The sequence below is a fragment of the Artibeus jamaicensis genome, unplaced genomic scaffold (assembly GCF_021234435.1).
Source record: "Artibeus jamaicensis isolate MK-2021 breed Jamaican fruit bat unplaced genomic scaffold, CSHL_Jam_final contig_797, whole genome shotgun sequence".
In the NCBI taxonomy this organism is placed as follows: domain Eukaryota; kingdom Metazoa; phylum Chordata; class Mammalia; order Chiroptera; family Phyllostomidae; genus Artibeus; species Artibeus jamaicensis.
Window position 1 is genome coordinate 1057234 of NW_026521977.1, and position 25589 is coordinate 1082822.

The 25589-nt window shown below is 48.9% G+C and overlaps 1 protein-coding gene across 2 annotated transcripts in view; it reads right to left on the bottom strand.

Moving 5' to 3' along the window:
* Positions 1-12214: 12214 nt before the first annotated feature.
* Positions 12215-25589, bottom strand: part of DENND5A (DENN domain containing 5A) — an 88526-nt gene continuing 75151 nt past the window's right edge. For both annotated transcript variants that reach the window (XM_053673063.1, XM_037133802.2), the window contains 10 exons: positions 23261-23345; positions 22654-22782; positions 18377-18498; positions 17037-17182; positions 16356-16474; positions 15899-16080; positions 15243-15325; positions 14658-14781; positions 13896-14064; positions 12215-12566 (listed from right to left, as the gene is read on the bottom strand). In XM_053673063.1, coding sequence (XP_053529038.1) covers positions 12383-12566; positions 13896-14064; positions 14658-14781; positions 15243-15325; positions 15899-16080; positions 16356-16474; positions 17037-17182; positions 18377-18498; positions 22654-22782; positions 23261-23345 — 1343 coding nt within the window. In that variant the 3' untranslated portion in view covers positions 12215-12382. The remainder of the gene's footprint in view (positions 12567-13895; positions 14065-14657; positions 14782-15242; positions 15326-15898; positions 16081-16355; positions 16475-17036; positions 17183-18376; positions 18499-22653; positions 22783-23260; positions 23346-25589) is intronic.

Consider the following 25589-nt stretch of genomic DNA (forward strand, 5'->3'; position numbering starts at 1 on the left):
GGAAGAGAGAGAGAGAGAGGAGAGATGGATTGGTTGCCCTCTCATACTCGCCCAGGCAGGGGACCGAATCCACAACCTAGAAACGTGCCCTGACCAGGTATTGAAGCTTCGACCTTTCAGTCTAAGGGATAGTGCGTCAACTGACTGTGGCCAGAGCACCAAGCACCAATTTTTACTCAAGTTTATGATTGCTTTCTGCTACAAAGGTATAAAAATCCTGGGGCCTCATGATGCTAGAGGGTGAACTTAGAAAACCTGTACGAACCAGGTGAGCCGCAGTGGTGGGCTGAGGTCACGCATTCCAGCTCTCACCGAAGGAGCCTCTAAATGCCAAAGTTAAAATAAAGAGGCAGAAACCCAAAGCCAGGAAGCTTTTACCGAGTCTTACAAGATCTTGGCTAAAGGTTTCTTTATTGGAAGGCCTGTCCCTAATGTGTTCTGTATTTTGGCTCTCAGTTGCAACATCACTGAGAACAGCAACATTTTGGAAAAGTGAAGTATAAGGACTCATAGATGGAGAGCAGATGACAGCTGGTAAGGGGAGGGGGTTGGGGTGGAAGAACAGAGCAGAAAGGAAAAAGGACACGTGGAAATGGACAACAGTGAGATGACTGAGCGGGGAAGGGAGGTTATAAGGTGACTAAATGGTCATGGAAAAAATAAAATAAAGGTTAAATTTTTAAAAAAAGATTCAAACAGCTGCCTGGTCTACAAGTGCCCACAGAGGTGGGGACGGCACTGGCTGTCCCAGAGGCCAGAAGTTACCGACAACAGAGCAGGAGACCAGGATCCAAGAGTCTGAACCAAGATGGAGAGGATCACACGGTCTGGCCCAGTTCTGGGGTGAGCGATCGAGGCATCGAAACCAGCTCTCAGCAATTAATTAATCCTGCAGTTCCAAGGCTGCTGTAACTGTCCAGCCTGGGCAGCTCGAGTTCAAGGTCAGGCCCTAGAATAAACCTTTCGGAAGCTGAGATCATTGCAGCTCCAGCCAGGCCAAAAGTATGCAGGGCCTGCCCCGCCCCAGAGGAAAAGCGGGGCCAGGAAACGGCAGGAAGGAACCTCCAGTTCCAGGATTCTCACGGCCCAGCCTGTTCTACTGCCCTCCAAACTGGTGTGAGTGCAGGAAGTTCAAAACAGCTGAAGGCTGTCCCACAGGTGAGTGTAAACATGTCAGCATGGACAGACACACTGCCCCACACATTCTAGCTCAGCTAGCAACACAAGTCTGTGCAGTGACCTGAAGTGTACGCTATGGGCCCCTTCGGCCTAGGAGACACCTTGACAACTCTTCTTCCCCCGCCCATATCAAATCCATCACCAGGCCATACAGTCTTGCCTCTGGAGCAATGCTAGAATCCCTTCCTTTCCCTCCGATTCCACCTCCACCCCTAGTGCTTCTAAAATGTCTCAGATAGTGTCTGGCACATAACTGGGACTCAGTAAACACTTGTTAGAGAAATGAACAGAAGAACAAATAAAAACACTGTTGTTTATAAGTGTCAGGCCAGGGCTGACAGAGGCAAGCGAGTTCAGAAACGGCGTGGAAATGATGAGGCCCTGAAGTACGAGTGGCCGGTTGGTAGAACTTAACCACCAGATGCCAGGAGCCACAAGTACCTTAAAGCCTTGCAAGGCTGGAAAGACAGCCAAGCGGGCTTACCAGCAGGGAGCTATAAACATGGTTAACAGAACATCGTGTCCTTGGGGGCAAAAGAGACAGGCAACAAGGGACGCTTAACATCTACAACCAGAAGAGGACGAGCACTGAGGAGCAGAGGGGGCCATGTCGATATGAAGCCATGACCACTCCCCAGATCTGAGCTAGTGTTTAGATCCAGAACCCACTGACTAAACATATGGCCAGTCCCAAAGACCTAGGGACAACTATTTACTCTGAGGATCCCTCTAAGAACCCAGGCATGACCCGCGGCTGCCACGAGTCACACTGTGGGAAGGGGACTGCCCAGGCATCTCAAGGACCACTGGACAAAGGTCTGCCCTGACACTGAAGTGGGCCTTCTGGGGCTACATACCAGAGTCATGTCTGGAGCCCAATTGCTGTAGTCCCCTGGGACCATAGGTCCATCCAATTGATCATTTCCCTGATCCCCAAATGTGTAACGAATTGATATACTGGCAACTGGAGTAACCCCAGCACTGAGTCCTTAGCCCAGGGATCAGAGCAATCAGAGTGGGGAAATCCAAGCAGAAGTCTCTGAAATTGCCCTCACCCACACCTAGACAAGACACTAAATAAGAAAACATTGACTTCCGGCCAACATGGAGGCATAGGTGGAAACATTGTACCTCCTCACACAACCAAGTTTAAAGACAACAAAGTTTTAATAACAAAAATGCAGCCAAAACACAGAAAATTGAACTGTATGGAAGTCTGACAACAATGAACCATTCATCCAGACCAGTAAGAGGGGCAGAGTCAGTGGCTGGCAGAGGAATGGGGTCAGGCAGGAAAAATCAGCCAGATAGACCCAGGGGCGCAGGCAGCAGTTGGCAGATCCCAGGCATGGGGTGGAAACGAGCGGACCCAGTGCGGGTGCAAGGTGGCTGGCTAACCGAGGTCACACATTCATGCACAGATAAACCAGGTGAAGGAGCGAGCCATGAGACAGACCATGCAGGCTAGGGCTCCAGAGGTGGGATTTAACGCCTAAAAGCACCAATTGGAAAAACTTTCGGGGTCAAGGTGCCGAGAGATGCTCCCAGGCTCAGAGAGAGTTCATTGGAGAGACCCACAGGGTCCTGGAGGGTGCACAGGCCCACACACCCGGGGAACCAGCACCAGAAGGGACCAATTTGCTTGCGGGAAGCAGCAGAGGGGACCGATATCCAAGAGAGCAGAGCAAATGCCATTGCCCCTCTCTGATTCTGCCCCCACTTACAGCATCACAGTCCAGCCACCTGGGTGGCCCCGCCCTGGTGAACACCTAAGGCTCCGCCCCTCATACATAACAGGCTCCACCAGACCAAAAAATTATGGCTCAAGAACAGCTCAAAGCCCCAGAGCCAATACATCTAAGCGACCAAGAGATAGCCAACCTATCAGATGCACAGTTCAAAACACTGGTGATCAGGATGCTCACAGAACTGGTTGATTTTAGCCACAAATTAGAGGAACAAATGAAGGCTAAACTAATTGAAATGAAGAGAAATGCACAGGAAACCAATAGTGATGGAAAGGAAACTGGGACTCAAATCAAAGGAGTGGACCAAAAGAAAGAAAACAATGACCAAACAGAAAAGAATGAAGAAACAAGAATTAAAAAAAATGAGGAGAGGCTTAGGAACCTCCAGGACATCTTTAAACATTCCAACATCCGAATTATAGGGATACCAGAAAGGGAAGAGGAAGAGCAAGTGAAAAAGTTATTTGAACAAATAATAAAGGAGAACTCCCCCAATCTGGCAAAGGAAATAGACTTCCAGGAAATCCAGGAAGCTCAGAGAGTCCCAAAGAACTTGGACCCAAGGAGGAATACACCAAGGCACATCATAATTACATTAGCCAAAATTAAAATGAAGGAGGGAATTCTAGAAGCAGCAAGAGATAAGGGGACTGTCACCTACAAAGGAATGCCCATCAGACTGTCAGCTGATTTCTCAAAAGACATCTTACAGGCAAGAAGGGGCTGGAAAGAGGTATTCCAAGTCATGCAATCCAAAGACCTACATCCAAGATTGCTCTATCCAGCAAAGCTTTCATTTAGAATGGAAGGGCAGATAAAGTGCTTCTCAGATAAGATCAAATTCAAGGAGTTCATCATCACCAAGCTCTTATTATATGAAATGTTAAAGGGACTTACCTAAGAAAAAGAAGATAAAAAAGATGAACAGTGAAAAGACAGCAAACTCACAGTTATTAACAACCACACCTAAAACAAAAGCAATCTAAGAGGACAGCTAGATCAGGAGCGAACCATAGAAATGAAGATCACATGGAGGGTTAGCAACAGGGGAGTGGGAAAAGGAGAAGGGGGGAGAAGGTACAGAAAATAAGTAGCATAGACGGTAGGTAGAAAATAGACAGAGGCAGGGCAAGAATAGCATGGGAAATATAGAATCTAAAGAACTTGTGACACATGGACATAAACGAAAGGGGGGGAATGGTGGGGGAGGGGTGTGCAGGGTGGAGGGGAATGAAGGGGGAGAATAGGACAACTGTAATGGCATAATCAACAAAATTTATTTTAAAAAAAAGAGAACATCACATCTTGCAGGGGTTGGAGACTGGCAGAGTTTAATGCCCCCATTAAAGACGTAAAGGATGGTGGTCCCTATCACATCTCCATTTAATTTGCCAGTCTGGCCCCTGAAAAGCCAGATGAATCCTGCAGAATGAGGAGGCTACCACAGTTCAGCTGAGTGGTAGCCCCAGTGTGCTGATGTGCCGCCACTGCCACAGCAGATGACTTGGGTCTCAGATACGTGGTGCGTGGCCATTGCATTGGAGTAGAAGATCAGAAAGTTCACAGTCATGTGGAACAGACAATAGTGTCCATTTACTGTTTTCCCCAAAAGTATGTTAACTCTTTTACCTTCAGTCATAACATAGTTCAAAGAGTTCAAAAAGATCTGGACCATCTGCACAGCCCACAGAACATCACAAGTCCATTACATCACAGTGACTGAGTGGGAAAAGCAAGAGGTGGCTAGTTTATCAAAGACCTTGGTGAGATACACGTGCTCTGACGGTGGGTATAAACCCTAAGAAGACTCAGTGACCTGCAACCTCAGGGAAGGTTTTAGGTGTCCAGTGGTCATGAGTATGCCAAAACATCCCCTTCACATTGATGCCTCTTGGGTCCCCGAGCACAAAGAAGGAAGCACAACACCCGAAAGGGATCTTCAGGTTCTGGAGGCCACGGTCCAGAAACTCAGCCTCGGAAGTCTCTGATGACACAGGAAGTTGCCAGCTTTGAGTGGCGCCTGGAGCAGAAGAGGTCCAAGCTGCTAAATAAATATTCTGTCATTTGGGTCGTATGACCCAGAGGACTCTGTAGGGTTGAAGTGTCAGTCATGGGTAAAGGTGCAAACCAGCGGAAGAACCACAAAGCAAACCCTGGGATTCTGGAGCAAAGCCAGGCCACCTGCAGCAGAGAATTACACACCTTCCAAGAAGCAGTTCCCGTCATGTGGCTGGGCCCTGGTTTACCTGAAATGCTAGACCATGAGTATCAAGTGATAGCACATCCAGAACTTCCCGTTGCGAACCGGATTCTGTCAGAGCTGCCAAGTCATAAAGACAGGTGAGGTCAGCAGTAGTTCACTGTGAGAAGGAAATGGCAACTGAGTGTGGTTTGCTAATGGGTCAGCTTGCGATGTGGCTGGGAGCCAACAGCGGACAGTGGCTGCCTGACAGCCTCATTCAGGGGTTGCCTGAATGACAGGAGGAAATGAGGGAAAGCAGGAGAAGCATCTTCCCAATGAGCAAGCAGTGCACCTGGCTGGGGAAGGAGAGCTAGATGCAGGAGGCTATATTCACATCCCTGGGCAGGGGCCAGTGGTCCGGCGGGCTAGTCAGGGGACTGAAATGAAAAGGCCTGGAAGACGGAAGACAAGAAGGTTTCGGCACAGGCACACGGACAGGCATTTCGGGTGTAGGCACGACAGATGAACGTTTTTGTGTCACACATTAGCACCCACCACAGAGCATCCACCACAGCAGAAAACCGAGTGACCAAGTGGATCAAGTGACCCAGACACTCCGTCACTGGTCACACTGGGACTGGCACAGTAGGCGCATGGACAGAATTGGTCACAGTGGCAGAAACGGAGGCTCTGCGGTGGCCCCACAGCAGACTCCCATGTACCAAGGCTAATCTAAGCTACTGCTGCCTCTGAACGTCCACTCTGCCAGCAAGAGAGACCAGTGCTGGCCCCAGATATGGTGCTATTCCTTGAGAAGACCAACCAGACATTGGTGGCAGATCAACTATATCAAGCCCCTTCCATCCTGGGAGAGCCAGCAGTTCGTCCACACAAAGATAGGTTTGCCTTTTCGGCCCACGGAACCTGGGACGGCACCAATATGCAGAAGCTTACAGAACACCTGAGCCTCAGGTGTGGAATTCCATCCAGCATGGCATCAAACCGGCACATCCACTTCACAGGGAAGAAAGTTGGGGAGTAGGCTCGTGCTATCAGCATCTGCTGGTCATGTGTAGACTGTACCCTCCAGAAACTGCCAACCTCCATGAGCATTGGAATGGCCCACTGAAGGCACAACACAAGCACTGGCTTCAACAGTTTGAGGCAAAATTATGCAAGGATGGGGTCCATTCTTCAGGATCTAATGGATTAAATCAGAGACTAGGGTGTGGTACAGTGCCTCTAGTGAAGAATACATAGGTCCTGGATCCAAGGGGCAGAAGCAGGAATGGACATATTTACAATCACTTCCAAGGAGTCACTGAGGGATATTGTTTCCTGTTCCTTTAGCTCCGTGTTCTACAAGAGTCAGAAGTACTGGTCCCCAAAAAGGGTATGCTATTGCCAGGGGACACAGAACCACATTCTGTAGGTCCCGGTACATGGAACCTCCAGCTCTGGCCACTATCAGGGTAATTTGGACTCCTTGTGTCTGAGGACCAGCCAATAAAAAAGAAAGTCACCACCTTGGCCAAGACCATCAAGCCTGAATGGCAGGTGGTGGCAGGGCTGCCTTCATGTTGATATATCAGGAGTGGGTAAAGCACAGATGAAATAACTATTCCAACTCCAGTACAAGAGGAGCCTGTGGCATCTTGAAACTCCAGAAAGCAACCGCCCGGGTTGTGTCAAACTCAGGGGCCAACTTGACAAAGCTCCCCACAGTCAAAATGAAATAATGATTAATAATGGCAATGGAATAAAACCCATTAAATACATTTAAGCCCCTGAGTTCATCATAATAGTCTTTAAAAGTTACCACCATCTGAGGAAAACAGGGAACTAACCCAGTTCATTATCTTAAAAATTGAATAAATAAAAGAACTACGCACTTATCCCGCCTTTCCTGTACAAACTGAGAAATCAAGTAGATGAGGGGCAGTATCTCTTTATAAAATTACTCCATCTAATTAATTAAAACAAGATGATGGGTGGGAATATCTCCATGGTGCACCCCTTCCCCCCCAGTGAATTACTTCCAGGATGAAGGCATCGAGCATCCATGGCTGCCAACATGAAAAGCAGTAGACACCAGACAAGACGTGCCCCTGATGGAAAACGAGCACACCACCTAGAGTCTCATCAAAACTGCGGCAACCCGTGTTTCTGAATCTAGCCGTTGATTTGCGGAAGATGCAGAAGGTGAGAGTAAACTGCATCGCCGGCATAAAATTGGCAAAATCCTGACAGTGGAAAAGTACAGATCAAATGGCCCAGGTTCTCCAACAGATAAGCTGTAAGAAAAAGAAAAGGGTGCAAGGGATCCTTCAGACTTAAGAAAAACCTAAAAGCTGTATCAGGTTTTTAAAAAATAAGACTGAAAACTAGTGTGTAGAGATGCACACTTGGGTGATCAGACAATAAAGAAACACAAGGCGGTGATTATCATTGTGAATTGAAAGAAGCAGGGGAGGTAGCCAGGCCTGGGTTGGGGAAAGAGGAGCAGGGAGGAGCTCTGGGGAGTCTGGTAACGTTCCATTCTCCACCCGGACTCAGCTTCGGGGAGCCTCGCTCTCTAGCACCTTCATGGCTCCAACAAAGCCTTTACTCCTGCTGTGCTCTCTGCATGCAGTGCCCACTCCTGACATTCCCCTACCCTGAGCAGAACTGTCCCGGTCAATACCTCCCTTGGTATCGAAGGACAAGGGGTCTGGGTTTCTCTCAGGAAACAGGACAGGGCTTACTACGATAGGCTGATGACAACCACCAGCATTTATCAAGCACTTCGTACACACCTGCCTGTTGCAGACATGCAGGTAGACCCATTTGGTCCTCACAACCCTATGACGCAAGCACTATTATCATTCCCATTTTACAGATGAGTAAACTGAGGTTCAGGAAAGTTATGTATTTAGATAGCTTGCTCTAGGTGATAATAGCAGAGCAAGGATTCAACCTAAGGATTTCGACTCTGAAGTCTGTTATCTTAAACCACTGCCAATGAATGCATTTACCCCACAGATATTTCTTGGGTACCTACCATGTGCCAGTTACTACTTACTGGACAAAGTGGACCCTGTCTCTTCCTCATAAAAATGTACATTTAGAATTAGCAAATAATAAGTATAACAGTTAAGAAAGGAAATAGAACAATTTAGGGGACAAAACGTGGCTGAGACTAACCTGTTGGTATTTTAGAGCAGTTGGGGCGGGTCACTGATGCCATCTCAGGAGAGACCTGCATCGGACAGGGGAGTAGATGTCAGTAGAAGAGACACAAGCTGGGAGGGAGGCAGTTCCAGCAACTGCAAACTTCATAGCCAACACCTGTGGCCTTAGGCAAGTGATTAAACTCTGAACTTTGTTTTCATCACCTGTAAACCAGGGATAATCTACACTTACCTTGCAGAATTGCCAGGAAAAGAGATGTTGTGTAAAGGTGTCTCTGGCCTAGGCCCACAACAGATACACACCAAGGTTCATGCTGCCCTTCCTGCCCAGCCAGAAATCCCCCTTCCTGCTCCAGGCCCACGGCCCACCTCTCCCCACCTTCCCTCCTCCACTTCCAAAAGGAACTGGGTTCCCCATGGCCTTCAGGGAGACAGCTGTAGTGCAGCCCACTGTTACCCCCTATCTGCGGGATGTTGTACTGCAGCTGTCTTAGAAGCCTTGTCTCTTCGGTCTTCTCTTCAAAAATCCTTATCTAGGAACTCATCACCTTCCGGACACCACGGATGAAACGAACAAGAGACCCTCTCTCCTTTTGGAGCTCAGTCTAGAAAGTGAGCCCAACATGAAAGACAACTGGAGAGGAAGCACCAACACCTAAGAAACCACCAGAGCGCGGCACTTCCGCCAAGATGGAGACATAGGTGGATGTGCCGTGCCTTCTCACACAACCAAGTTTAGGGACAACTAAATATTAGCATCAGAAAACACAACCAGAACACGGAAAATTGAACTTTTCGGAAGTCCGTTAACAACAAATTCTTCAACCCGACCAGTAAGGGGCGAAACCGGCGTCTCGTGAGGGGTTGCACAGAAGGACTGGGTCAGACCCGGGCGCGGAATCCAGACGCGCGAAACCAGACGCACGGGTTCCAAACGCAGGATTGGACCTAGTGAGCGACCGAGCAACCCACCGGGTGAGCGACTGCAGAGGAGACAGTGGGGAGGCGGTGCTGCGTGTTGACTGCGGTCGCCTATATGCGCGCGAGTGGACAGGCAAGGGAGTGGGCGGCTGGACCGGGGCCCCTGCGGTCCCCGTGGCAAGCGGCAGTAGAGGGCGCCGCCATTTCCCCACTCTGACCACGCCCCCACATACAGCGTCACAACCCAGCGACCTGGGAGTCCAAGGCGCCACTTCTCACATTTAAAGGGCCAGAACAGACCAAAAATGTCGCAGGAAGACCTCAAAGCCCCAGAGATAAATCTAAGCAACGAAGAAATAGCAAAACTCTCAGACGCACAGTTTAAAACACTGGTCATCAGGATCCTCACAGATCTGGTTGATTATACCGACAAATTAGACAAATATATGAAGGCGAAACTAATTGAAATGAATGGAATTGCACAGAAAACCCATAGCGATGAAAAGGAAACTGGGACTCAAATCAATGGAGTGGACCAGAAGAAAGCAAATAATGGCCAAACAGAAAAGAGTCAAGGAGCAAGAATTCAAAGAAATGAGGAGAGTCTTAGGAACCTCCAGGACATCTTTAAACGCTCCAATATCCGAATTATAGGGGTACCAGAAGGGGGAAAGTCACAGCCACCAGTGGAAAAATTATTTGAACAAATAATAAAAGAAAATTTCCCCAATCTGACAAAGGAAATAGACTTCCAAGAAATCCAAGAAGCCCAGAGAGTACCAAAAAAGTTGGACTCAAGAAGAAACACACCAAGGCATATCATAATTATAGTAGCCAAAATTAAAATGAAGGAGAGAATCCTAGAAGCAGCAAGAGCTAAGGGGACAATCACCTACAAAGGAGTCCCCATCAGACTGTCAGCAGATTTCTCAAAAGAGACCTTACAGGCAAGAAGGGGCTGGAAAGAAATATTCCAAGTCATGAAATCTAAAGACCTACAACCAAGATTGCTCTATCCAGCAAAACTTTCATTTAGAATGGAAGGACAGATAAGGTGCTTCTCAGATAAGATCAAATTCAAGGAGTTCATCATCACCAAGCCCTTATTATATGAAATGTTAAAGGGACTTATCTAAGAAAAAGAAGTTAAAGAAACATGAACAGTGAAAGAACAACAAGCTCACAGTTATTAACAACCACACCTAAAACGAAAGCAAACTAAAAGGACAGCTAGATCAGGAGTGGAAACATAGAAATGAAGATCTCAAGGAGGGTTAGCAACAGGGGAGTGGGAGGAGGAGATGGGGGGGAGAAGGTACAGAAAATAAGTAGCATAGACAGTAGATAGAAAATAGATGGGGGGGGCAAGAATAGCATGGGAAATATAGAACCTAAAGGACTTGAGACACATGGACATAAACTAAAGGGGGGTAATGGTGGGGATGGGGGGGCAGGGTGGAGGGGAATGAAGGGGGGAATAGAACAACTGTAACAGCATAATCAATTTAAAAAAATAAATTAAAAAAAAAAAAAAAAGAAAGAAACCACCAGAGCGCATTGAGGGAACAACGAACTGTGCCCAGCAGGAATTAAGGAAGGCTTTATAGTGGGTGACTCCTAAAGTAAAGCTTGAACAATGGGCAAGAAGTGAGAACGAGGGGAGGCTTTCCCGGCAGAGGGAACAGCACATGTGACATCAGGGCAACACAAAAGAGAACCAGGAGCCCTGGCCAGGCGAGTCACTTAGTTGGAGCGTTGTCCCATGCACCACAAAGCTGCGGGTTCCATCCCCGGTTGGGGCGCGTATGGGAAGCAGCTGATGGATGTTTCTCTCTCAAATCAATAAACAGCCTCAGATGAAAAAAATTTTTAAAAGGCATTGATTGGTTTGAGGCGTTCTACCTGCTCACTGGAGCTTCCTGCCTCTACAGAGCAGCTTGGTTGAAGAATAAAATGGAAGGAAGCTGGTTTCCAAGATTCTCATAAAGCTGCATCACCTACCATCCCAAGAAAAGTAAACCCCTGTCTCAAGAAAGAGCTTTTCTCCCAGAGGGCAGAAAGGACCTCCAGCGCCCTATGTTCCCACACCTGGTCTTATTTCAAGAAGTGGCCCCTCCCGCAACCTCCGCCTCCTGCTCTGTAGGTTAGGAAAGGAACCCTCATCTGCATCCCGCCCAACCAGGAGAGCTGACAGCTGCGAGGCCCCTGCGCCGGCCAGGGAGAGAAGGGGTGCTGCGGACCTCCCTCCCCGACGGACCCACCGCCCCCTCCACCACCCACTGCTCGGAAACCCCCATAAAAACCAGGGACCCACGCAGTTTTGTTTCAGGTGTTTTATTAAGTGGGCCATACTGTAGCTGGTTTCTAAGTTGCGAAACAACGTAAATTTAACAATAACATAGCCAGTTAGACTGTGACAAGCTCTTCTTTTCTTTTAAAAAAGAAAAAAGAAAAAGAAAGATTTACAACACACAATGGAGGGTTAAATAAATAATACAAAAAGAAGGAAAACCTGTTAAAAAACATGCTTATGTTTTACTTCTGTGCAACTGTGTGCCAAGAGGAAATGTGACTTTCTGCACAATAATACATCTCAGCATGTCTTCTTCCCAAATAATACTGACCAAAAAAAAAGAAAGAAAGGAAAAAGAAAAAGATGAGGTGTGGGACCGACTTGTCAGGGCTTGCAGGGGCACCACTAAAACCCCGTTGACGGCAGCTTGGGGCTTCCACTCAGCACACCTGTGTGTGGCCCAGGAAAGCCAAATATCCAGAATAATGTTAATATAGAAAACATTAGTTTAAAAACGATGTGGAACGGCCTCAGTAACGCCGCGAGGCGAGGAAGTGGAACCGCCCCGCACGCGTTGCCAGCCTCAGTCCAGGGAGGCCGCAGGCCCCCGGCACACGGCCACGGCGAGGGAGGGCACCAGCTTCAAAATAAGCGGCACCAACCTCGTCTCCCTCTCCTATCACTCTCTCACATGAAAGTGTGTAAAAAGCAAATCAGCAAATAAACTCTAAAATAGATTATTTATTCCAAAAATCCTCTAGTTTTCTTTTTACAGTGAGTGTACATCTCCTCTCCATCTCCTGCGCAACTCGCTTAAGTCCCCTGGGAAGACGGGTCCGAGCTGCAGGGCGAGTCTTTCTCAGTCCTATTGCTGGCTGGTGTTGAGAGGTCAGATGTCGATGCCCTTGACCAGGGACGTCTCCAGCGTGATATTGAACTCCTGCAATGTCTGCAGCACTCGGATCAAGGAATTGACAAGTGTGTGGTCTTTGATCAACGCCACGTCCTCGTACATGTGTGCGGTGATGGGGCAGTCGGCCAGCAGGGCGATCCAGTGGTGGAGGAGGTGATCTCTGGCAGGGCAGGATCAGTCCAGGCGGGTCAGAGGGCAAAGGAAGGGAGACCATTAGTGCAAGGCCAAGGGGAAACCTGCTCCATCACTCCTAGAACACAGTCTGAAGCTGGAGGCGTACATGGCTCGCCCAGCCCCCTTTTCCTCCTCTAACAGGGCTTGGTGAAGAGGCCTTATTCGGCTTTAAAAGGCTCCCACGGAGGAACACCCAGCCCCAGGAGGCAACCCAATCTGACCCAAATCAACCCCATCCCTGCCATCCCTCCATCCCTCCCTCCCTCGACAACCCAACCAGACACCAAATCTAGTCAGCACTTCATCTCAACAGCCCATCTCTTAGCCAACAGCCAATCACTCCTCCCCACAGCCACCGCCACCAAAAAGGCGGCTAAGAGCTAACATCCACACAGAGCTTAGTGTGGACCAGACACTGTTTACTTACCTCTCATGGCTAACCCTGTGATATAAGTCAGGCACTATCAGTGCTACTGTAGTTCCTACTTTACAGAGGAAGACACTAAGGTACATAGAGGTCAAGCAGCTTTTCCAAGATCACACAGCTAGTGAGGGGCTGATCTGAGCTGCGAACCTAATGAATCTGGTTCCAGCGTGTTTCCCACCAGCACACCATCTCCCCTCCCTTCTGCAGCCTGAAAAAACGACTGCCTCAAGTTTATTTGGCCTTCAGGCTCTCACCTGACCTACTGGAATAGCCCCTAAAAATCTTGCCTATTCTTCTACATACCACCCATGATACCACATTAATACCACTGCAGTCCCGTGGTTAAACAGCGCTGTCCTAACCGGGAAGGACCCTCTGTCCCCACTCCTCTATCCCTGCAGCCAACTCCCTGCGGCCTCCGCTGACCTCCGTCCTCTATGTTCCCAATGTGCCCCATCTGCGTGCACTTCTTTCTGGGACTCTCACGTCCTTCTGCCTTGTACTGTATTCACTTGGAACTGAACTTCCACATGGTAGGGGCCATGTTTTATGCAGCTCTATCCCCACCATCACGAAGCCTGGCACGTTCAAACGTCTGTTGGAGGAATGACTAGATACACTCCTTCGGATTTCACCAGTGGGGTGCTCTATTCCTCCCCATCAAAATGCGGCCTTTCCTCCCCAGTTACACACTCTCATCCCCACCCCCAGAGAACCCCCCATATGCATGGTACATAAAGGAAATGAAGGGCCCCCTGGAAGCCCGCTAAGGCCTCACCTGCTCCAGACCGTCTGCCCATCAGCCCGCCCACCCCCTGCACCACACCGGGCTGCAGCACCCCCGCCAAGGCTGGCTGCTGTGTGCTCCGGCCCACGAGGCTGCAGTACCTGGCTCCCAAGCACACCAGCATCTGAAACTTGCCGTCCTTGCCGATGTTCCGGGGCGTATTGTTGATTGCAGTGACAAATCGACAGAAATTCCGGGCCCTTGTATGCCAGTTTTCCTCAGGAACAACTTCATTCTGCTCCAGAGTCTCATAATAGGTTTGTGCTTTTTCTGTGAAGAGGAGAAAAGCTTGCCAATGACGATGTCTCTTAAAACCAACCTACCCCTGCAGGCCACCTGCCACTTCCTCTCGATGTTGATGTAAATAACTTACCAAGAATAACACAAGTGCTATGATGTCATTAACCACCTTTCAAAATGACCCTTATATTCCTTATCCTTATTTTTAAAATTTATGTGGCCCCTTATACAAAGATGGTCCTTTCCCCAGTCTTAAGATTTAAACACACTCGTGAAGGAGAAACTTGTTGCATAAAAACTCTCCAAGTGGGCTAGCACAGGGCTTGGGCTCCGAAGCTATCACCCGGCCTGCTAGATCTACAGGAGAAAGTGCAAGGACTCGTGACTAAGCCTGTACAGCAGATGCCCAGGAAGAACCTTTTCTGTCCGATTCAGGAGGCAAGGGCAAAGGGTGGGAGAGCTTCTGCCATCGCCTGTGGGGAAAGGCAGGGCAAACAACAGACCTAATCTGAGAGTCACCTGATTTGGCCTTTGTACCTCGGCCCCCAGCGGTTTAGCACCATGTTACGGTGATGAGTCCCCATGTCTCTACTTTCCCCCTCTTACGTGCTCGTCAAACTCACCCAGGAAATCCCAAATGAAGACATTTTTGAAGAGACGGGGAGATTTAAATCCATGCTGGAAAGCCTGCTCCAGGGCCGAGACAAGGCCGCACTCTCCACAGAGCAACAGCGTCAGACTGCCTCGCTAGTAAGGAAACAGGGAAGAGTGACAGGCTTGCCTCAGCCAGGCTGCCCTCCACCCCTGCGTCCCCAAACCCACAGCCCATGGCTGGGAGGGCAGCAAAAGACAGGCAGGACCCTTGTCTATTCCCCTAGCCCCAGGCACAGTGCCTAACTCCAAACGCTCTCAGTGAATAGCTATTGAATGAATGGATGAATGAATAGATGATGGATGTGGGTCCCCACCAGGGGAACAAAGCCAGTGTGGCCATTATTCAGGGAGACCAGGCAAATCCTGGAGAAAAAAACAAAAACAAGAACGAACAACCCGAGAACACACACTGTTCGCTAGAGGCCCTGCTCGGTCACTGGTGTGTATGGAAGACGGGGTACCCAAGGCAGAGGCCCTCAGAGGAAGAGTCCGCTCAGTCTCACACCAACTGAGGCACACGCTCGACATCTGGGCTGGAGGACAGGAAGGCTCACCTCTTTCTCAGGCTTATGGAAGTGCTTCACGATGCCATTGACCGCCTCCCCAACGGACTCCTGGATCTGCCCCGTGTTCAGCTCTGACAGAGATCAAGCAGACATTGTCACCAATCTCAGGCCAACAGTGCTCAGCTGACTGAGCAGGAGACTGAGGACACTGGGAGGGCCCGTGGGAGAGGCAGGGCAGCCTGAACCTTGGAAAGAGCAGCTCTCACCCGCCCAACTTTGCTGAGCCAGCTCTTCCTAAAATCTTGGGGAAAATCAAAGCCAGTATCTTAGAGTTCTGTCTCTAAGAGATGCTCGTAAAGTTTACTTTCCATTTTTACCCTAGAACTTTTGGTAACCAAAAGTAGGACAAGACTTGGCTGTGAAGCCCAGGAACCAAGAAAAAGAAGGCCAGAAAGCAACCCCTCACTTCACCAGTATCATATACAAATAAGACAGAGGACCCAGGCCAGCCTCCCCAAGCTCTCCCTGCTCCTTCCCCGGCCTCTAGAGATAGTGCCAAAACCCCTGAGGCTGCTTTGCAGGCAGAGGTGGTTCCTGAGGCAGCTGCACAGGCTGGGACTGGGCTGACGTATCAGGGCTCCCAGAGATGCGCCCACAGTTCCCAAGCTGGGGAGCACGGGGGCGCAGCCTCTCTCCCTACTCACTGGGCCTGTTGTTGGGGGAGATGGCAACAAGCCTGCGGATGACGCTGGGAGACTGCTGCAGGGGCGGCGTCCGGCAGGGCCTCTCGTCCACCTCGGGCTGCGAGGTGAGCAGCTCTCCAACTAGAACCCGCTCCAGGCTTCCGTCATCCATGCCCTTCCCCAGCCATCGGCCACAAGGAAACCTAAGAGTCAGGCAATGGCCTGTCAGAGCTGCCAGCTCCTCCAGTGTCATTCCCCTTATTGCTGAAGGGCCTGCTCATCCATCCCATGGTCATCTCAGGGAAGCCACCTGAGTGACGGGTGGCCACAGCAATGCCACACATCTTCACCTGGTAAACCCTCCCTATTTTTTCAGGTTCATAAGGCGGAGGCAAACACTCCACATACCCAAGCGTCAAACACAGCCCCTGGTCCACCTTGCCCCACTACCTTACAGCAGGGCTGAGGGAACACTTACTTGTAGGTATGTCCTGTGATCTCATTCCTGACCATCACACACTCGACCAGCCATTTGGCATACAGACCAGAGTTATCATGGCCTATCTGCACAGTAGTGAGCTTCCCCAAGTTCTGGCACTGTAGAGAACAGCCAAGTACAGAAGTTGGAATAGGAAAAGAAAATAGGAGAAACAGTGGTGCTCCTTGGAAGCAGAGATCTGACTGGCTGCCTGCAGCCTAGCAAGGAGAGAGCTCAGCTCCACCTGCCAGCAAAGCTGGCAATACAGCACCACCTCACCGGGGTGAGAAATAAGATGCTGCCCTGTAGAGGGAGAATGGGGCCTGGGAGCGGGCTGCTTTGGAAATGGGGTAGCGGCCTGAGATTCAGAGGTCTCAGTAAACACTTGGGCCTAGCAGCTGAAAGAACTCTCAGGGATTTCTCAACACCCCATGGACAGGGAGGCGTGAGTGTTGGGGTAGGTGAGTGCCTTCCAGCTGGAGACTGTTCAGACAAGGCAGGCTCCCCCTTCCTGGGGTCAACTCTTGGCTCTGGCCTCTGATCATCTCAAGACAGGTCAGCTCTGCTAATGCGTAACACTCTACAGAGCAAGACCTCCAAAAACCCTGTAGAAAGCTCCAGAAAAGCAGCTGTTGCAAAATTAGATCCCCACAGAGCCTGCTGTTCCCAGATAACACGTACCTCGAAGGTCATCTCTAACACATTCCTGGGGATCTGCAGGATCTGTGTCTCACCCAGTTCCCCCGAGATGCAGATCCATGGGTTGGCGGTGAACATGGAGCCCCCCAGCTTCTTGCTCGGCACAATCAGGATGTGGTAGGGGATCACTGTTTAGGGGAAGCCACAAAGGCACGAAGGGGAGTCAGGAATTCCTCCCATACCTGAGAAGGCCCTGGCCCATTCCAGGTATGCTGGTGTGTTTGCAGCTCTGGCTGTATCAGCCCAGCAGAGTCTGGAGCAGCAGGTCCCTAGGACCTACGTAGTCTCTGGCTGGCTCAGAATATAAGCCAGCCCCTCCCCTCAGTCTCACTCCTCCTAGGGTTCCCACCCAAACATCAAAGATCCAAGCCCATGTACAGGCTCAGGGCTAAGTCAACCTGTTCCTTAAAAAATAGCAGCAGCTCAACATTGTCCTGAACTGCTTTGCAGAGCTCTTTTTAATCTATCATCTCATGAACACCAACAACCATCTCAGGGGAGGCCGTGCAGGTATTACAGTGCCTTTTCTGTGGCACTGAGAGGGAATTAGCTTCCCTCAGGTCTCCTAAATTCTCATTCAGTGCTGCTTCTACTGAAGCCTACAGCCCTCGTCTCTAAGAGGGAGGATGGCTGTCCTTTAGAAACAAGAATCCATGCTGCTGAGGCTGCTGAGTCACAGGGCAAACACCTAGTGACTGGGCAAATGCAGATAGATGCTGCTATGTAGCACCCAACATCTTGGCACCAAAGACAGATGAGGCTCCAGAGGCCTTCCTCGAACCATAATGAACCCTATTCCTCACTCTGCAAATAGGGAGACTGAGGCCCACAGCAGGGGTAGACTCTGCTCATAGAAACATAATGCGCTGGGCCCTGGACCCAAGTCTCCCTTGGCAACCTGGAGTTTTTCCTGCTACTTCAGGAAGAGTTGTTTTTCCCTGTGGGCAGCTCTAAAACTTTCTAAGAAGCCAAATGGCTCTCTCAGCCCAAAAGGAAAGAGAAATGTCTTTACAGGTGTGCAGAGAGAACAGTGAGCCTCACCACCCCACTGGGCCCACTCCACCTTCACCGCCCTAGGCTGCCAGAGAAGTGCCAGGACAACGGTGACAGCAGGTGGCCCAAAGGACTGAGCTCCCAGTTCAGAACAAGGGTAAGAAGCTTCGGAGAAAAAACAACCTCCAGGCCTTCTTCCACAGAAGCAAAAGGCAAACAGAAAGCACAGGGATCACCTTTTTTCTTGAAAAGGGGACAGTGAGTTAGCCTCAGGCAGGCTCGTGAAGATCAGAACTGAGAAGGCTGGAGGGGAGCACAGGGCTACTCACGGATAGTCGTGAAGACATTGGTGAAGCAAAAGTAATCGACGGCATTGAAAGACAGGAGGTGATAGAGGAACTGCTCCTTCTCGTCGTCACAGCGCAGGAAGGCATAGCGCTTGTACAACTTTCTGTCGGGGAGGAGGCAACACATCAGCTTCCCAGCCAAAAGAAAGAGGCAGAGGCTAGAATTATTCAGTTCTGGAAGGAGACAGCTAATGCAAGAGTAAGATGGCGAACCTTAAGTTCTTAATAAACCTATCTGAAAAAGGAACAAAGGAGTTAATTACTCTGTCAACCCAGGGCTAGAGGGTAAGTGGCTTAAGCTACAGCTTCAAACCAACTCTAAGAACAACTCTAAGAACAACAAAAACCAAACCCTACCTGTGTCCAAGGGTTGATGTTATCATAATGTGAAGTGTCAGAGTCACGGGATCTCCTTCCTTAAACTGAGGGCTGACGTGCAATTCCCTCAGGGAAGACACAGGCCCTCTCAGGCTCCTAGCTAGGGCGTCCCGCCGTGGGCGGTGGAGGAACAATGACCGGGGGTCTCTGATCCCTGCTGATAACCAGGCCAAGTCTCAGACCCCAGCGGTCCTGTGCCCCACAAGTCAGGACACTGCTCTGAATGCAAGTATAAGCCCTGCAATGCGTGTCAGAGACAACAAACAGTAATGAAGGGAATGACCCAGGTCACGGGCAAGGAAGAGCTACACTGATCTTGTCCTTCCCCCTCTCTAACTTTCTCCCATCACCACGCCGGATCCTCACTGCTCACTCATCAAAGACCAACTCCTTTGCCTGACATTGCAGGCCCTCTGCGACTGCTGAGCAAAACCTTCTCCCAGCAGAGGGGACACAGAGAGCCAAATGCACAGGCCCTCAGCACAGAGGAACACACAAAAACAAACACAAAAAAGGTAACTATCCTGGCTGCCAAGACTGCAATCACCGTGGCCAGAGAGGTGTGGGATTCAGCACGCCTGTGAGCTTCTACCCAGTCAGGCTTATAAGGTACTTTCAACAGGTAATTCACCAACCAAGGCCTACTACGTGCTGGTGCTAGAGAGGGAAGCACCTACCCTCCAATACAATCTAGGTGAGTAAATCAGGTAAAGGCCTCATTATAAGACTCCCCATAACGAGCTGCCAAAGGAAAGGCTCTCTGGAGATTTAAAGAGCCATAAGCATCACTGGTCCTAGAGCAAGAGAGCCTGAGGGACGGCACGGCTCTGGGCAGGTAACGCAGGAGGAGGAGAGGGCGTGGACACAGTCTGAGTGGCGATGAGGGCCCAGGGAAGCCGTCAGTTAGTGATGAGGCTGAAAAGTTAGGCTAAAGCCAAATGAAGGAAGGTCCCAAATATTCAAGTCAGGCAGTTTGCAATCTGCCCTACAAGTAATAGGTTTCTGCAGTTTGCCCTAGAAGTAAAGGAAAAGTGACAATCAACTTCAAGAAATTTAAATTTGGTGTGGCTGAGGGGTGCAAGGGGAGAGGGCGAACTCTGGCAGAGGCAGTAGGTAAGGAGACAGGTGGGGGTAGGGGCTGAGGTAAGACATCTGAATGGAAATGAATGTAGAACCAGAGCGCAGAAGGAACATCAGGCTAGAGCTTCAGATGTGGCAGTCACCTGCTTAGCTGTGACAAGTCATGACAACGGGTGAGAACACTGAGAGAGCAAAGAGAACAAGTGTGCGTGCAGAGAACGGGGGGCCGTGGGAGCCGCACCCTGGGAAGAGTACAGAGAAAAGAGAACAGGATGGTACAGGGCCACGCCATGCAAAGTGAGTTTCAAAGTTGGGGGGTAGAGGAGGCACTACATCATATTAGTTACTGCAGACAGGTTTAAGAAAAAAAGTCTGAGCTCACTATATAAAGGCCAACTAAGTTCTCTCCCTAGAATATATAGTCGCCTGACCCTGTCTCCACCTTACCCCATCTCCAGGCTGCAAACAGTCTTGGAGGCTAGCTGGACATCTAAAAGACTCAGAAACATTCTATCAAGATATACTGCCCAAAGCTGCCCATGTCTCCTGTCTGTGAAGCTATGAACACATTTTATATGAACAATTAAACATCTACTAGGTGCTAGACAACATGCTTTAGCATGGGAAAGGTACAGAGTTCATGCCATCAATGACAGCACGTTTTAATAAGCAGTAAGCAACTGGATAATGATAATAGAGCCCGAAGTGGTAAAATAGGGATGAACTCATACTGTAACAAATGCTGTGGGTGCCCAGAGGGAATCAATGGACCCAGTCCCTGGGGAGTCAAGGCAAACTTTAGCAAACAAAACTTTGTATTAGGTCCTGAAAAGGCTGAAGATATTCTGAGAAGGATGTAGAGTATGATGTGACTGGAGCTTTAAACAAATGGGAGAGAAAGATGAAAAAGGACAGGGCAGAAAAGTAGGCGGGTGTTTTGCTATTGCTGCTTTTAATCCTCACCCCAGGACATTTTTCCATTGCTTTTAGAGAGAGAGGAAGGGAGAGGGAGAGAGAGTAACATTGATGTGAGAGAGACATCAATTGGTTGCCTCCACACACAACTCAACCGGGGATCAAGCCCACACCGTAGGTATGTGCCCTGACCAAGGATCAAACCTGCAACCTTACAGTTTACAGGATGATGTTCCAACCGCCTGAGCCACCCAGCCAGGGTGAGAGTGGGCAGGTTTCCATGAAGGGCCCCTTTCTCTCTCCCTAGGCCCCATCCAAAATGCAATCTATGGCAGCAAAGCTCTCCTCATTTTCTGCTCACTTAGAGTAGCACAGAGGTCAGAACCAAGTGAGAAGTTACTACTTTATGTAGTAATTCACTAAGTTACTACATAGTGAGAAGTAAATTCTGAGCTAACCTCCTCTAATGGGACAATAGTTTAAAGAAACCAAAACTAGCCTCCTCACTAAGATCTGTGCTCTGCTGGCTGTTGCTTAGGGCTTTAAGCTCATCTGCCCACTGTCCTGGACTTTGGAAGTTCTTGTGTTTGGCCCCTCTCAGGTGCCTCCCTGTCCTCCTGCTGACTTGCAGCCTCTTCTGACAGATGACACCCACACTGGCCAGCAGGAAACATTCCTGCCCTCGGGCCCTGGTGCCCACACAGCTGCAGATACAATGTCCTCCAGAATCTGGAATACAAATGTTTCTCTTCTAAACGCCAGGCTTACATGTTCACTTGTTCTCTTTTAGTTATCCTCTCAATTTTCAAATTTTATTCCTTAATCTTTTTGTCCCTGACATTTAAATGCATTAAGAATTGCTATTTCTAACCTCTCAGGTTGAGCTCTCTAACCTATCAAGGTTTTAAACCTGGTTTCTTGCTGTGTGTTTACACACACAATAAACAGTCTTAAAAAATATATATTCCTACTTTGAATAAAAACAGATTCTGCAGCTTTAATCAACTGACTCGGACAAAGTGTCCCCAAGGTCCACTCCTCTGCTTTATCATCCACAGGGAAGTTATTAATAAATGATACCATGAAAAATGCCTATGAAAACGCTAAATAAAAATGCCCAGCAGACTTGCCAATGAAGAAAGAGCCAAACATACTATCTACAGAAAAACTCGGAGAGGTGGTAATCTGAGGCACAGAGGGGCATAGTTCTCCCCCCTCCTCCTCCTCTATTACACTGGGTACAGAAAGAATGCAAAAAATATAAGATCAAAGGAAGGAAACTATTAGGTTTAGTGGTCCCTGGGAGTAAGAGAGCCTTGAAATCCCTCCCCTCCTGCCTTCTGGGTGAAAAGTGAGGAGGGAGAGGGCCTATGAGGGTCACCTGAAAGCCCCTTTAAGCTCTAAGGAGACTCAGGCAAGGTCCAGAGAGAAAGAGCAAGGACTTGGCTACTGTGGGCTTTCCCCGGGCTCAGGAAAGAACAAAAAGGTAAGGGAATATCTTAGAAGTTTTCTTGTAATCCTCCAATCCTCCCCTCCCCAGGACGGAAAGGAGACTAAGAAAACGCTCATGCCCAAGAGGTTCCAGCAAGGAGAGGAGGAGCCCCCCAAATCTGAGGCAGCCAATGAGGACCCCATCCTTCTTACTACCTCTTGCAGAAAACCATTTTGGGGCATGCATATTGAGAAGGGAGAACAAACATAACAGAATGATTCTTTTGCAGACAGAAAGGGAGAAGCAGAAATGCTTCAAAACCTTCACGTGCAATTTGAGTTTAGCTGAACACAGCAGTGACGACATACTGACTACTCCCCCTCCTCACACAGGGGTCTCCAACCCCCCCGCCACTCCTGAGAGCCCGGTTCTACTCCAAGCGGAGTGGCCTTACTTGGTGAGCTCATGGTCTGAGAGAAGCTGCTTCAGGTGTCTGGAAAGTAACTTTTTTTCCATGGACAGTCGCACCCATGCTCTGGCCTTTCCCACATCAGTCTTGATTTCCCCAATGTTCTGGATATGCCTAAAGGGGGAATGAAAAAAGGAAGTGGAGGGCTGATGGGGGATGAACTCACTACCAACACCACCCCTGAGAAGCTGAAGGACACCTGGTCAGGTAGTCTATCCCATCCTGGAGCAGTACGTCTCTCCTGTTCCCTACATCCTGGGCTTCCATGCAGCTCTGCCAGAAAGGCTCACCTGGCAAAGCACTGGGGGCCAAGGGGGATTTACGGTACAGCTCTCAGGAAAAGTCAGGTGAACCCCAGAGCCCCTAGGTCTTGAGATACGATGATATAATTCTCAAAAAATGTCAGGGAACACAACTGTTTATACAGCTCTACAAATGCATCAGGAAGCACAAGACCAATGAGAAGAGCTTCCTACTTAACTGACATGTTGAAGACGGCCAGGTCACTGAGACCCTGCTCTTCAAAATGGACATGTAAGCAGCAACTGGAAACAAAATTTTAGTGGCTTATTATGTATGAGCCCACACTGACCTCATATCCTGAATGAGGGAAATTCTCAAGGGAGACATGACTGAGCTGGCATCAGACTTCCTCCGTTCTGAGTCAACAAGTATTCCTAAAAAAAAAAAGTTATAAGAGACCGTTCTGCGTGGCGTGGGCCCAGCTCCCAGTGGAAAGTGAGGCCTGATGTACAGGACCCACACCCAAGGATAGGTTCTCCCGTGGGGCATCAGGCCTTTGTTGTACCTGGCCTGATTTGAGGACTTGCTTTGAGACTTGCTTTTTGCTAAAACTCCCTCACCCTGAATTGAGGCAGAAAACATTACTGCATATCTTTAAATTAACTTCCTAAAATCTATGCTAAACCTTCCAAGGATGAGTGTAACCAGTTCAACCACCTTCCCTTTGCATTTGCAAATATCCTTCTTCTGCGATGTGATTAGCGGCATCCTCTCCCGTGTTTTCTGAAAGGTAACCACCTAAAGCGAACCTGTGCATAGTAAATGAGGACCATCATGTAATGTGCCCGGAAAAACAATAAAAGTCTGTCAAAGCAAAGGTCTGGTTGTTCTCCTCCTGAAAGAGTGGCCGTGCCGTCCCTTTTCCTCCACAGGATTTGGTAGTCCATGTGAATTTGTCTCGCATCTCATACACAATGTAGTGGACACTGCTTGCTGGTGTCCTCATCAATTGGTCATGTCCCAAAAAATCTGATTATCCAAATAGCTGACTACCTTTCTTGTCTCAAATCACAAATTTCTATAGGAAACAGCGAGTTGCTTTGGTAACACTCTGATCAATCATTTCATGAATATTTATAGAACATCGACTAGGTTTCAGACTGAACACTTTTATGCACATTACCTCATTTAATTCTCTAACAACTTATAAGATAGCCAAAGAAGGTATCACAGAGGAGGGGAACCAAAATTCAGAGAGGTTAACTGCTTTGCCCCAGTCACGAGTGGCAGAGGCAGATCCTCTGGCTCCTAATCTGGCATGTTTCTCGTCACAGTCCACGGAAGCAGTGCTCCCACTTGGAACTACTACTCTTGTCCTGACCCTGCCTCAAAACGGGCTGCCAGAAACCCAGCAGGATGTGTAAAGACCATGTTCCAGAAAACCGGACCTCTAAATGTATTTCTATCTGCATGCCCGACCCCTTTAAAACAGTACTTTGATTACCCAGCTGTTGAGCAATTCTGACTATAGTTTATCCCTTGGCAATAACTTCTATAGCCTTCCTGAGAAGACTTCTTGCTCTCATATCCAGAAAGTTGAACAAAAAAGTCTTAAAAGGTTACTTAGGGAGCTCCTGCACCCAGTCTTCAGCCAACCGCTTTCCCCTCATTCAGTGCTAGTTGAGGCTGACTAGTTCAAGAGCAAAGACAACACTGAGTACACCTATCTTTTCACCCCCCATTTAAACTGATCTTTACCATCAGGTAAGAACATCTAAGGAAGGTAAACAAACTCCTGGGCAGAGAAAAGAGAGTGAAGGATGGCATGAAAAAGAGATGCTGCCAAGAAGTAAAGGAAGGAGGGGACTGTCCTGGAAGCTCACTGTAGAATGGTGTCCCGATAAAGAACACCGGACCAGGAGACAAGAGGCCTGACTCCTAATCTGGCCTCTTCCATCAATTAATTGTGTGATCCTGAGTCAATTCAATGCCCCTCTGGATCCCAGTTTCCTCCTCTTGTAAAATAAGAGGGCTGGACTAGATGACCTCTGGGTCCCTACCAACCCTGATGTTTTATTAAATTAAAAACAGAAATGAAGTGTGAGGAATCATTCACACCAGGCCTCAAGGTAGGACACTGACAAAGAGGCTCTCTTACTAATACGATAGATCACTGCGGTGCCCATCTAAGAGAAATAAAACAAAAGACTCTGAAAACAGCTTGCTGCAAACACAAGACACCAGTACCACCCAAATTTATTTAAACTCAGAGTGTCGTCCCAATGCTCCAAGGCTGTGGGTTAGATCCCTGGTCAGGGCACCTACAGGAATCAACCAGTGAATACATGAATGGGTGGAACAACAAATCGATCTCCACCCCCCCCATCTGTCTGTCTGTCTCCCCCCACTTCTTTCCTCTCTCTTTCTCAAATGAATTTAAAAATAAAACAAAGTCATTTTAATGCAGGCCTCCTGCTGATACAAGTCTTCTATCTCACTGATCAAAAGGGTATACAATGAAAGCAAACCCCACGGCTATGGCATGCTCTGTGGTTCAAAGGGCCCAGCAGCTTCACATGTAAAACAGGCAACATTGCAGAGCAAAGGCTCCATCCACCTGGATCCCTCCAGCTGATCACTCTCCAGTGGGGGTGGGAACGTGGGTGAGGGCGTTCCCT